Genomic DNA, 12,984 nt, shown 5'->3' with positions numbered 1-12,984 from the left:
TAACAAACCCACATGTATAAGATTTATTTTCCATGTTGTCGAACAATGCAACATCTGTTACCTGCTGTTTGCGATTATTGTTATGTTTTTCTTTTGCACAAACTGCTTCTCTGTATCCTATATATGACTCTTGTATACATTGTTAATCCTACAGCTTTTTACTGTAATGTACATTCAGATGTTTTCAATACACATTTGCTTAATGAAATTAAATTTGAATTCTTTCAGTGCTGTCTTTCACCTCTAGATTGTGACCTTTTATTAGATCACCCCCTTTTATAGTTCAGGCTGGACCAGGGCCAGCGCTACCATAGAGGCAAAGGGGGCATTTGCCCTGGGCCCCCGACCTCTGCTGAGGCCCCCGCAGCGCCGACCCTGCTCCATTCTGCCTGCTCCCCTCGCTCCCCGGGGCCCTGCAGCTATAATGGCAGCCATAATTAACTACAAGTATCGGCGGGCGGGGGCTGTACTCTGAGACACGCTGTCTCCCTCTCACTCTATGACCCGGCGCGTGTTTACAAATGACACGCCGGGTCAGAGTGGGAGGGAGACAGCGTGTCTCAGAGTACAGCCGCTGCCCACCCGCCGGGACTAATAGGTATTTATGGCTGCTTGCAGGGCCCCGGGGAGCAGAGTAGTAATAGCGGGGGAAGCTTTGCACTGGGGGGCCCCAATGCTATAGTTTGCCACAGGGCCCCTTAAACCGGACCTGGGTTGGACACTATTGATTAAGTCTGCCTCTGACACAGGAGACCAGGGTTTGAATATCAGCTCTTCCTGCTCAGTAAGCCGACCCCTATTCAGTGTGGAGACCTTGGGCAAGACTACCTAACAATGCTAAGCGCACACTAGTGGCTGCAGCTCTGGTGATTTGCGTTTGCCAGGAGAAAAAGCAAAGTAAATGTTCTGTGTCTTTTCTTCTGATCCCTTGACACCAAGTCATAAGGAGCCAGATTATCCTCTAGCTGGGTGCCCATTGAGACCCAGGCACCAAACAAATGATGCCATCTCTCAATCTATCCCTACATCATATGGCATAACCATGTTCAGCTATGCTGCAATAACACAAGCTTTAGTACTAATGTGAGATCACCCCATTGTCACCTGAAGACTTCAGGAATGCTTCCACCAACTCACATTGGCCTGCTTTCATTAAGCTGTGCTGCTAAAGATAGAGCAGCACGAGTTAAAAATCCTGTTCGCATGCTATGCGCGATAGTGCTGCATAGCGTGCGCTGCTAACTTACGCCGCTCCTATCTAAGTACCGGCCGCTCCATTAATCCCACCAGAGTCTTTGTAGGACGTGATTTCCGCACTTTGATTAACACAACAGGCTGCCTGTCACTTGAATCACCTGGAGATGGATCTATACAACGATCTGTATGTATAGAACTGGCCCCATACAGTGGTGTACATACTGTATGTATGCTCTGCCCACAGGGCCACCAGATTGGAGATGTGTCTGGAGGGGTGCCCCGCCAGCAACAAGACACAACTTTACCAGTTGAGTGGTGAGGAAGATGGTTTGTTTACACTAAGCAGAGATGAATTAAAGGACCACTATTGTGAAAATTGTAAAATTTTAAATACATGTAACCATAAACAAATAAGAAGTACGTTTCTTCCAGAGTAAAATGAGCCATAAATCACTTTTCTCCTATGTTGCTGTCACTTACAGTAAGTAGTAGAAATCTGACATTACCAACATGTTTTGGGTTAGTCCATCTCTTTATGGGGGATTCTCAGCAAGGCTTTTATTCTTTATTAAGACATTCCCTGAGCAGGATTTATACAATGATGCTGGCCAGCCTCCCTGCTCGCTTTACACTTTTTTGCAGTTGGACTGAGCAACTGCCATTCACTAAGTGTTTTTGAAACCAAATAAAACCCTGAGAATCCCCCATGAGGAGATGGGCTAGTCCAAAACCTGTCGGTTCTGTCAGATTTCTACTACCTACTGTAAGCGACAAAATATGGGAGAAAAGAAATTTACGGCTCATTTTACTCTGGAAGAAACATATTTCTTATCTTAATGTGTTTACATGTAATTTACATTTTACAATTTTTTCTCGATAGTGGTCCTTTAAGATGTAACGGGGTGTAGACAAGGTAGTAGATTTGGGGCCCTCCCTATTGTCTTTTGGTAAGCTGAAGTGGAAAGAGGTCAAAGAAGGTGGCAGGTAGGCCCCTTATCGCCCACTGGGCCCCAGGAATCTCCCTAGGTTGCCTGGTCGATATCCCTGCTCTGCCACTAAGGGCTGATTTACACTACAAGAGCTTTTTAAACGTTAGAGATCGCTAATACAATGCAATGGGGGATTTTTACAAAATCGCAACACTCTAGTGAGAACACACACATAGGATAACATTAGCAAGAGTTTTTAAAATCACAAAGCACTTAGAAAAGCTTTGTAGTGTGAACTAGCCCTAAGACACATTTTGGCTTCTTAATTAGCTCGCCAGGCTGGCAACTTCTGACAAACCACAAGTAGCCATTTTGCAGGTGTCTAGATTTGGGATTTCACGGTATGTTATCATCAGCAAGATGCTGCAGTCCTCTTAGCAGCAGCGCTGTGCTGATATTTCCATTACTTGCAATATACTGACTTCAGAAGAGGTAGAACAGTTAAATCTCTTGAGTCTAAGGAATTAAATTCACTTATATCTATAGTTTTATAGAGTCTTTGTGATCCACTGTCACAAAAATGGAAACCTCCAAGATAGAGCTGTGACCAATACGGACCATAAAACCGTTGCACTAAGATGAGAGATGAGATTGTAAGAGGAGTACTCCGTGATATTCACCAAGCAGATTCATGCCTTAACTACCTAAAGACCGCTTCATGCCAATGGGCGTCACCGCGGTGGCAGCCCCAGGACCTCCTTACGCCAATTGGCATCAAGTCCTGGGGCGGGGTTTTGCTGGAGATCTCTGTGCATCTCCGCTTGAATGATGGAGCTTTGTTCCGTCATCAGTCTCCCGATCGGCTCTCATAGGCTGGCGGGGAGAGGAATACCAAAATTATAATAAAAATAGGCAGCTATATTTAACCTCTTGAGGACTGCAGTGTTAAACACCCTAGTGACCAGGCCATTTTATGTAAAATGGGCCACTGCAGCTTTAAGGCCAAGCTGCAGGGCCGCACAACTCAGCACACAAGTGACCCCCCCCTTTTCTCCCCACCAACAGAGCTCTGTTGGAGGGGTCTGATTGCCCCCCCCCTCCCCTGTGTTTATTTTTTTTTTTATGAAAATATTATTTTTTTTTATTACCTTTATCCTGGACCCTCCCTCCCCCCACCAGCCAATCACTGTGATCAGCTGTCATAGGCTTCAGCCTATGCCAGCCGATCACCTTCAGGTCCCCCAGGGGGACATCCGTGTCACACTGCTGTCCCCAGTACAGCGCTGATGATGATCGCAGCGCTGTACTATGCAATTAGACGACGATTGCCGCTCGGAGACTGAAGGCGGGGCAGAGCTCCGGCCCCCGAGCAGGAGATGCGCACGGTCTCCTGCAAACTGCTGCCCCAGGACTTTACGCCGATCGGCATTCGGCGGTCCTGGGGCTGCCACCGCGGCCACACCTATCGGCGTGACGCGGTCGGCAAGCAGTTTAAGAATAAATTTTAAAATTTTTTTACAAAAAAAATAAAATATTGGGAGAGCAATAAGAGCCCACCAACAGGAAGCTCTGTTGGTGGGCAGAAAAGGGGGGGGGGCGGGGTCAATCACTTGTGTGCTGAGTTGTACGGCCCTGCAGTGAGGACTTAAAAGCTGCAGTGTGCTCAATTGAAAAAAATAGCCTGGTCACTAGGGGGGTGTAAGCCAAGGGTCCTCAAGGGGTTAAAGGATACCACTCCACTGCCCGTACTGAATGCTAGCAAGTGCCGCCAGGCAGTGGATTCCCTCCAATGGGAAAGAGGCCTTAGGTGGCATCCACACATCCACTTTTAATTGCCCAATTTTACCACTGTCATGTAGTATGAGGACCAACAGATTTTGAATACTATGAACAGATTGTGTAGGAAAGCTCTTATACTGTATGGAGATGGTACAATTGGAAAGCAGCAAAAAAAAAAGAGTTCCAAAGTGTAACTTTAAAGTGGAGCTGAACTCTTGCACAGAAGAGAAACAGAGAGACATGCACCCTGCATGTATTTAGAGAGTTTAGCCTGTCTAATCCCCCCTCATCTGTGACTAAGCACAAGTAGTAATTTGATCCCCCAGCTGTGTCAGCTGGCTTCCACAGCAGAGCAGCTAATTTGTAAACACAGGATGTTAACCCTATGTCTGCGTGCATAAAAGACACACTGCAGATTTATATCAGCTGTAACAAATAAATGTTTTTCTTTAAAAGTTATTATGCTGTTGATTATCTTTTAGAGCAGATGGGAAGTTCTGAGTTTAGGTCTGCTTTAATATTTGTGTAGCCACTGATTACTTTTAATGTGATTATTAAAATAAAGGAATTTTACAGCTAGCGCAATCCAGCTACGGGACATTTTCTAACATCTTTGAACCATCTGAGTGCACTTTGGAAAGTATAGTTTGAGTTCTAGCATTTTTTTTTATTCAAGCAAACTGCTGAACGAAAACCCCTTTTTTGGGTATTTACCTGATGGGTTTAAGTAATCCACAAAACTGCGTCTTGGTTGCTTCCTTCTGACCTCAATGCCGTGTGGATCTGCACATTTAATGAAAAGCAGTAGTGAGAGCAATGCATACGTTTAGGTACATAACGATTGATTTGCTAAAGGCGGAGAACGTAAGTGATGATCAAGCAAAACCCTGTCTCGCTTGTTTTTTCTTAATTAACCACCCTGGCAGTATTAACGAGCTCAGCTCGTCCAGAAAAAACTTGCTGAAAGCGGTATTGACGAGCTGAGCTCGTCAATACCGCCAGGGAGATTTCTTGTTTCTCTTCCCCGCTGGCTGCACTTTTCCCTCATCGGAGGGATTCCCCAGGGTGGCTGGATGCCTGTCAGCACACTGTGGGTAGCGATCTGTGCTACCCACAGCATACAGAACTAGCATCCAGCCACCCTGGGAATCCCTGTGCAGCCGGCGGGGCAGAGAATGTGTGGGGCTGTTCAGGGATTCCCCTTCTGTGCCGGCGGGTGGCTGGTGCGGGGATCCCCTCTGGGGGGGGGGTCCCCTTCTGTGCTGGCTGTTAGTGGCAGGGGGGGAATCCCCATACTGTGCGTGCGGGTGGCTGGGTGGCCCTTCTGTGTGTGAGGGGGGGGGGTATAATCCTTCTAAGGGGGCTAGTCGTGGTCAGTCGGGGACACCCCCTCCTGTGGTGGGGAGGAGGTTGGTGTCCCCATCTATGCGGGCTGTGGGTGGCCTCTCCCTCCCTCTCTGTCCTCCGTGCCCCCCCTCACCCCTGATCCTGTGTCTCCCCCCCCCCGATCCTGTGTCTCCCCCCCGATCCCGTGTCTCCCCCGTCAGAAGCCCTGCTTCACTCACCTGAGGGCTTTCTCCTGCGCCGGCCGCGATGGACACCCTCCTCCTCCATCGCCGAAGTCCCGGTCTGTGTTATTACAGTATGCGGCTTGGTGACATCACCAAGCTGCGTACTGTAATTACAGAGAACACGAGACTTCGCGATGGAGGAAGAAGTGTGCCGCTTCCGCCGCAGGAGAAAGCCCTCAGGTGAGTAGATCAGGGCTTCTTACAGGGGGGAGACACGGGATCGGGGGGGGGGAGGACAGAGAGGGAGGGATAGGGGAAGAGGAGGGAGAGGCCACCCACAGCCTGCATAGATGGGGACACCCACCTCCCCCCCCACCACAGAAGGGGGTGTCCCCGACCGACCACGACTAGCCCCCATAGAAGGGGATACCTGCCCCTCTCCCCAATGCAAACACAGAAGGGCACACGCACAGTATGGGGATCCCCCCCCCCCCCCCCACAGAGGGGATCCCCGCCGGCCACTACCAGCCAGCACAGAAGGGGAGCCCCCCCCCACAGAAGGGACATCCGGCCACAGTTAGGGGGCAATGGGGTTGGGGGGGGGGGGGGCAGAGGCACCTGAAAACCTAGCTCCCTATACATATGACTCCCTAGACCTGGCTGCACATCTGTCTCCTATACACCTGGCTGCACATCTGTCTCCTACACACCAGCAAACATCTTGCTCCCTATATACCTGGCAAAACATCTGGCAAACTATTCCTGGCTAATACATCTGACTAACTATACCTGGCTGCACATCTGGCTAACTACACCTGGCTGCACATCTGGCTAACTATACCTGGCTGCAAATCTGGCTAACTATACCTGGCTGCACATCTGGCTAACTATACCTGGCTGCACATCTGGCTAACTACACCTGGCTGCACACAGCATCATCAAAATCTCGCAGCAAACACTTTTTTTTTTTTAATTGAATTCAATACAATAACCTGTATTGAATTCAATATAAAAAAAGATTGCAAAAAAAAAATTGGTTGAAAACTATTGGAAATTAATTGAACCACTTTTTGCACGGAAATCCAGGGGAAATAAAACGCCAGGGTGGCTACATATGTCTGCTAATAAGGTGGCCAAACACCAGCCGATATATGGGCAGATCGACCAAGAGGCAGATCTCTCTCTGATTGAATCTGATCGGAGAGAAATCTGTTGCCAGCCCATACACCACAGGCCGTTTTCCGATCAATTCCATGCTGGAATTGATCAGAATCAGCCTTGTGATGCTGTCTCCATGTCCTAACGCTGTCCTTCCCCAATGTTCACTATGCCTCCCCGGTGCCCAGTGGCCTATACATTACCTGTCCTTGTCCGCCACTGCCTCTGGACTCCGTCCTCTGTCCATACACTCACGGTTGCCGGAGTAACGTGGTTGAGTGTGTGACATCGGCAACCACATGTGGCACGTGTATGGATGAAGGACGAAACCCTTAATGCATAGTGCACTGGGCAATGGGAGGAAGGGGGCACATTGAACATTTGGAGGGGCGTGAAGGGTTTCGCCGCTCGTCCTGATATCGCTTGCCGTTACCGCCGTGCACCTGACCGACCACAACAGCCCGGCATCTAGCAGCATGTCCAATTGACATGCACGGTTCGAAATTGGTCGCATCGTCGATCAGGCATGCACCTGGCAGCACCGATTTTTGTCCGATTCAATAATAATTATCCAATCGGATGGTCAATTGGCTGCCAAGTCGCTAGATGTATGGGTACCTTAGGGCTGGTTCAGACGGACGTTTGCAGAGCGTTTACTGCCAGCGTTCGGGGCTTGGCGCTAAACGCTCCCATTCAAGTGAATGGGAGTGTTTGTACCAAGCTTTTATGCGCGTTTGCACAAACGCGGCGTTCGGGTCCCGATTTTCACTGGCGTTCAAGGAGCCCCTGGAAGCTACATGTAGCTTCCAGGGGCGGTTAACCGCGACGGGTAATGTCCCCCTAGGGGAAGAAAAAACGCGACCGCATCCGAACGCAATGCGAACGCTGCTGAAAGCCTGAACGCATCACGAACGCAACGCCAACGAACGCGACGCCTCCAAACGTCCGTCTGAACCAGCCCTTAAGGAGGCAAAGTCTTGCAACTTCTGCCTGGGTCATATGTGATTGCTGATATGATAGTAAATAAAGTACCCTAAGCAAGTGCTTATCTGTAACAAACTCAGGACAGTCTGTGGATGCTGCACATGACTGCTAATCTACTAACCTTTCTAGCAACTGCTACTATGTTCTGATGTAACCCAGGTGAACATTTTTCCACCTCATAGCAGTCCCTTTTTTTTTTTAAACAAATTCCAGTCCAAGATTTCAGGCACACTTATGTTCTAGTCTAGAGAACTATATTTTTGTGGCCTAAATCAGCATAATAGTTTCTATTTATCAGAATACTTACCTGGACTAGCATACTCATCTAGCGTAGAAGCAAGACGAGGCCTTTTTCTGCACAAACCATAGGAATCTGCAACAACATTTTAAAGACACTATTAATCATGTGCAGAGGCTGGAGAGAATACTGGTAGACTGTAAGATAATGCTGAATAGATCATAAATACATTTTTTAAGCCATGTGCTATGATAAATTATATACCGTATATTTTTCCAATTATCTGGCACAATAGAATCCAGCAGTTTCTCCCATCTCTGGGTAAGCTCTGAGCTCTGCAGCTAATATGCATAAAAACAGGGCCAAAAACCAGAGGATTTATTGATGCCATCTATCCTGTTTTCCGCACATATCATGCAAGGCTATACACTTGCTGCCTAATATATCCCAACCCCTGGATAGGTGCCAGTGTAACGAGAACTCGAGTTACTCACTTCACTTTTCAGTGTTTTTTATGTTATTAAGTCTGATTGATGTATGTTATTGTGCTCACAACTATTGGCAATCTGTGACCTACTCGCTATTAGAGACACTTCATAACCAGAATGTATATATCGGGGCCAGTTCATATTGAAATCTAAAGTCTGCTGTTGAGAAAGGAAGCCATGGTTTGGTTGATGGTATTGTTAGGTCTCAGTGGAGCTCAGCTTAGGTCTGGGTACACACTATGAGATTTTCTGGTCGATTTACTGTCAGATCGATTATTTCCAACATGTCAGATTTGCTTTCCGATCGATTTCCGAGCATTTTACGATTGATTTCCATGCACTCTAATAGGAAATCGATCGGAAAATGCTCGGAAAATGATCAGAAAGCAAATCGAACATGTTGGAAAGAATCGATCTGACAGTAAATCGACCAGAAAATTCATAGTGTGTATCCAGCATACCCAAATCGTGACTCCACTGACCATACCGCCACCTTGTGGTGACAGCATGTAATGGCATTAATCCTCAAACCAATGTATGTGAACCTAGGATGTTTTTAACTTATACTGTAAAAATACGTAATTGTTGCAAGATAAGAATGTAAACTTTAGGCTTTAAGCCAGTGGTCCTCAAACTAAGGCCCGTGGAACAAATGTGGCCCCCTGAGGCTTTTTTCCTGGCCCCCCACACACAAAATGTATTACTTATAGATGCTTTCAGCTACATCTGTAAATATTTGTGGTCCACATATAGAATAGCACCAGCCATCCACATGGAAGCCATAAAGCAGTCATTCGCTGGTTTCCAATCAAATTCCACATCAGGTGACACTGCTGTCCAATTGGGCTGCAGGTTGTCATCTGCAGTGTTCTCCCTAGAGCCTTTCAGCTGGACGGAGCGCCCACCTGGGTCTGTCCTCCCGCCTGGCTGCCGTTTGCCCTGGTCTGTGGCAGAATTACTTCCTCCTCTTGAATCATTACAGCGAGCAGCAGCTGTGTCTGTGCAGCCAGCTCGCTGTCATTCAGGGACGCTCTCTCCACCCTCTTCCCAGCTCCCTTCCTAGTGTAGAGGGGCGGAGAAAGCTCCTGTGAAGTTGCACGCAGGACAGATAAACTTGTACCGCGAGACGCCTGGCTCTATTCATTCCAATTAGAGATGGGAAGTTCGGATCTTTTCAATGATCCGGATGATTCGAATCGGATCATTGAAGAGATCCGGATCTTTGATCCGAATCTCGGATCATTTTACTACCGGAAGCATTCGGGGTGAAATGAACAGCAGGACAGGTCTGTGGACAGGAGAAGGGGAGGGAGTGGACACACAGAGAAGGGGAGAAGATGGACAGAGGGCAGGGAGTGGACAGAGAAGGGAGGAGGGACGAGCAGAGAGCAGAAATGTTTGCACGTAATACCCACATGTTGCAATCATTATGCTTTACATATATTTCACCTATATGTTCATCTGTACACTTTGAAAAAAAAGGTCGCACAGTGAAAGAAAGCATTCCCAGAAGATAAGTGCAGCTGTTTAGTGCCGAGTGCAGGAGGATTATATTGCCTTTCAATCACACTGTCTGCAAAGTTACTGAGCTGTGCTGAGCCAAAAGCTTCCCATGTGATCACTGTGCAGCACTACGGAACAGCCAGCCTATAATGGGCAGCACATTGCAGCCAGTATGTGTGCTCTACACATATCTGGCAGTGGCACCCATGTCCCCTCTCTCTCATCTACCTGTCTCCCTGCAAGGCTGCCTCCCTTCCAACAGAGCGATCCATCTCCGCTCTGCTTCCAGGACCCCGCTGCCCGCTGAGAGGGGGCGTGTCGCTCCTGGCTCCGCCCCTTTTGCGATCCGAATCGTTCATTTTGATGATTCGGATGATCGACTCATAAAATAGATTCGGATCAAAGATCCGAATCGTTCATGATCCGGACAACACTAAATCGGCAAGTCTCCTGTCAGGGGCGGGGCTGTCTCGCAGCCGTTGCTGTGGTAAATGCCTTTTATATGCAGACAGCATTAGATTAGCTTCACACTCTTGCACAGTACTGACCTCACTAATGACTAACTAGTGAGATGTGGAGAGGAGAGCTGTAACGTTGCAGCGGATTTCTGCTGAGATTATACAAAAAGGTGACATTACTGACCTTATTTCTACAAAATAAAAAAGCAGTTTAGCTGCAATCTTAGCTAAACTTGGAAAATGCTTGCAGTTATTACATTATAAACTACAGAGTACAGTGGTGTAGCTAAGGAGCTGGGCCCCGATGCAAGTTTTACAGTGCCCCCCCCCCCCCAAGTACTCTATACATAACTGATATAGCGCACCAAAACCTGCCAATGGCAACTACAGTGTCAGTGTCTTACAGGCGCAAGAAGAGGATAGGGAGCAGTTTGTATATTATTACCACTATTCAAAGTATCTATACAAGTGATTATTATGAGCACAGGACCAATAGAGAGCTAATACTGTAGTTGAGGAAGGGCCCTTCGGGCCCCGATGCAGTCGCTACCTCTGCAACCCCTATTGCTACGCCCCTGACAGAGCAGATGATCCAGCAGCCTCCCCGTTCTGATATTCATAGCAGAGTACCTTCATGACAGATATGAGAGAGAGAGAGAGAGACACACATCCAGTAGTACGTAGCATATTCTCCCCCCCCCCCTCCCCCTTGAACCCAGTGTGACCCTCCCCACCCGGCTACTTTATTATGCCACCCGGCTGGAAAAAACATTCTGGGGGGGGAACACTGATCTGGTTATGCTTCACTGTCTGGCCTACAAAGACTTCTACATATTTTTATTTATGTTCCGGCCCCCCAGCAGTCTGAAGTAGGTTCATCCAACCCTCGACCCAAAACGTTTGGGGACCCCTGCTTTAAGCTGTCACCTGTAGCCATGCCTTCCCCACCCACATGCTGCTGCTCCCTCACACTTATCACCTCCCCTACTGATTTATTGCGCTATGACAGCTCACCTGCTCCCAACAGTGGTATAGGAAAACATAGCAATACTAAAAGATCTTGATCGCAAGGGCTCGATCGGGCACACGCAGGGCCAGACCGAGGCAGAGGCTCCAGCCTCAGGGCGCAGTGTAGGAGGGGGCACACAACTCACTCAGCTATCATTCCCCTATTGTGTTTGAAGCAGAGGGAAATAAGAAAAGGGGATACATGGCAGTGACTGCAAGCCAGATAACTAGAGATTAAGGTGCTGGGGGGCTGCGGTGCCTCTTAGTCTAATAGCAATCAGTGTGTGACGGCTGGGATGGAGGGGCACACTTTGGTGTCTCAGCCTTGGGTGCTGGAGGACCTAGTACCGGCTCTGGGTGCACGGCAGTTACAGCGTTCAACATCCCGACACCTGATGGACTCCTGGTCCCTCCAAGTGTACATGATTTCATGCTGGAAATCGGTGTGCAGTGTGTGGCTAGGCAAAAGATCCCTCTCTGATCAGATTCGATGAGAGAGGGATCTATCCAGTGGTCTGTCTGTTGGCAGATAAAGTGATGTATGGCCAACTTTAGCCAGTTTTGTTTGTATAAAAGCTTACCTATCCATTTAATCTATGCATTTCTAACTGAACATAAGCATAAATTGCATTCCATTTTATCAAGCCTGGAATCTGTACTTTATTTTCAGCACAGACCGTACAGATATTTTTCTTTTCCTGCTTAAATAATTACATACACAAAAACAATTGTTGCTTATTTTCCACACTTGTACTAATTGAGTGATTAGCAGAATATTTTGCACTCCTAACCTGACAGTCTCTGTGTGGGCTTGTGCACCTCTTGTCATCCAAAATGAAGAAAGCCCAAAGATTATTTCATGCTGCTGTTTTTACACGAGTGCTGTACAGCTAACCTGCTCAGTTTCTACATGAGCAGCATGTTCTGCTCTATGAAGAAAGGAGGGGGGAGAACAATGAGTGCTGTCCTGCTGAAGGTAGTTCAGGGGCTATCTGTACCCCTGTAACAAAAGTGTGTATGTATGTATATCTTTAATACTAGTATACTTAGGAGTCTCATGTTTACTAATATAGGCACTGCTATTGGCCTGAGGAAGCGGGCTCAGACCCGTGAAACGCGTTGCCTGTGCTACCAATAAAATCTTTTGTCCCTACAAAGATTTGTCGTCCTTGAGGTAAGCAACCTCAAACCTTTATCGGTTTTAAAACTGCTTTTAAACGCTTTTATATACCACCAGGGCGCCTCTTTAAAGAGAATCTGTATTGTTAAAATCGCACAAAAGTAAACATACCAGTGCGTTAGGGGACATCTCCTATTACCCTCTGTCACAATTTCGCCGCTCCCCGCCGCATTAAAAGTGGTTAAAAACTGTTTTAAAAAGTTTGTTTATAAACAAACAAAATGGCCACCAAAACAGGAAGTAGGTTGATGTACAGTATGTCCACACATAGAAAATACATCCATACACAAGCAGGCTGTATACACCCTTCCTTTTGAATCTCAAGAGATCATTGTGTGTTTCTTTCCCCCCTGCATCTCTCATGCACTGAAGTTTCAGGCTGCTCTTTTCTTCCTGCAAACAGCTTTGCCTGTGTCTGAATTTCCTCAGTATGTGAAAGCCCAGCCAGCTCAGAGGACGATTTATCCAGCTTGTAAAAGATAAGAGAGAAGAGAGAAGCTGCTCTAATGTAAATAATACACAGGCAGTGTGCACAGAGAGGCCTGGAAGGG

The 12,984-nt window shown here is 47.4% G+C and overlaps 1 protein-coding gene across 2 annotated transcripts in view; it reads right to left on the bottom strand.

Moving 5' to 3' along the window:
• RELB (RELB proto-oncogene, NF-kB subunit) overlaps positions 1-12,984 on the bottom strand; it is a 91,217-nt gene that overhangs the window by 5,267 nt on the left and 72,966 nt on the right. For both annotated transcript variants that reach the window (XM_068250881.1, XM_068250882.1), the window contains exons 9-10: positions 7,866-7,931; positions 4,620-4,688 (exon numbers count right to left, since the gene is read on the bottom strand). In XM_068250881.1, the coding sequence (XP_068106982.1) occupies positions 4,620-4,688; positions 7,866-7,931 (135 nt within the window). The remainder of the gene's footprint in view (positions 1-4,619; positions 4,689-7,865; positions 7,932-12,984) is intronic.

This window comes from Hyperolius riggenbachi, chromosome 8 (assembly GCF_040937935.1).
Source record: "Hyperolius riggenbachi isolate aHypRig1 chromosome 8, aHypRig1.pri, whole genome shotgun sequence".
Classification (NCBI taxonomy): Eukaryota; Metazoa; Chordata; class Amphibia; order Anura; family Hyperoliidae; genus Hyperolius; species Hyperolius riggenbachi.
This window is presented reverse-complemented; position numbering and strand designations above follow the sequence as displayed.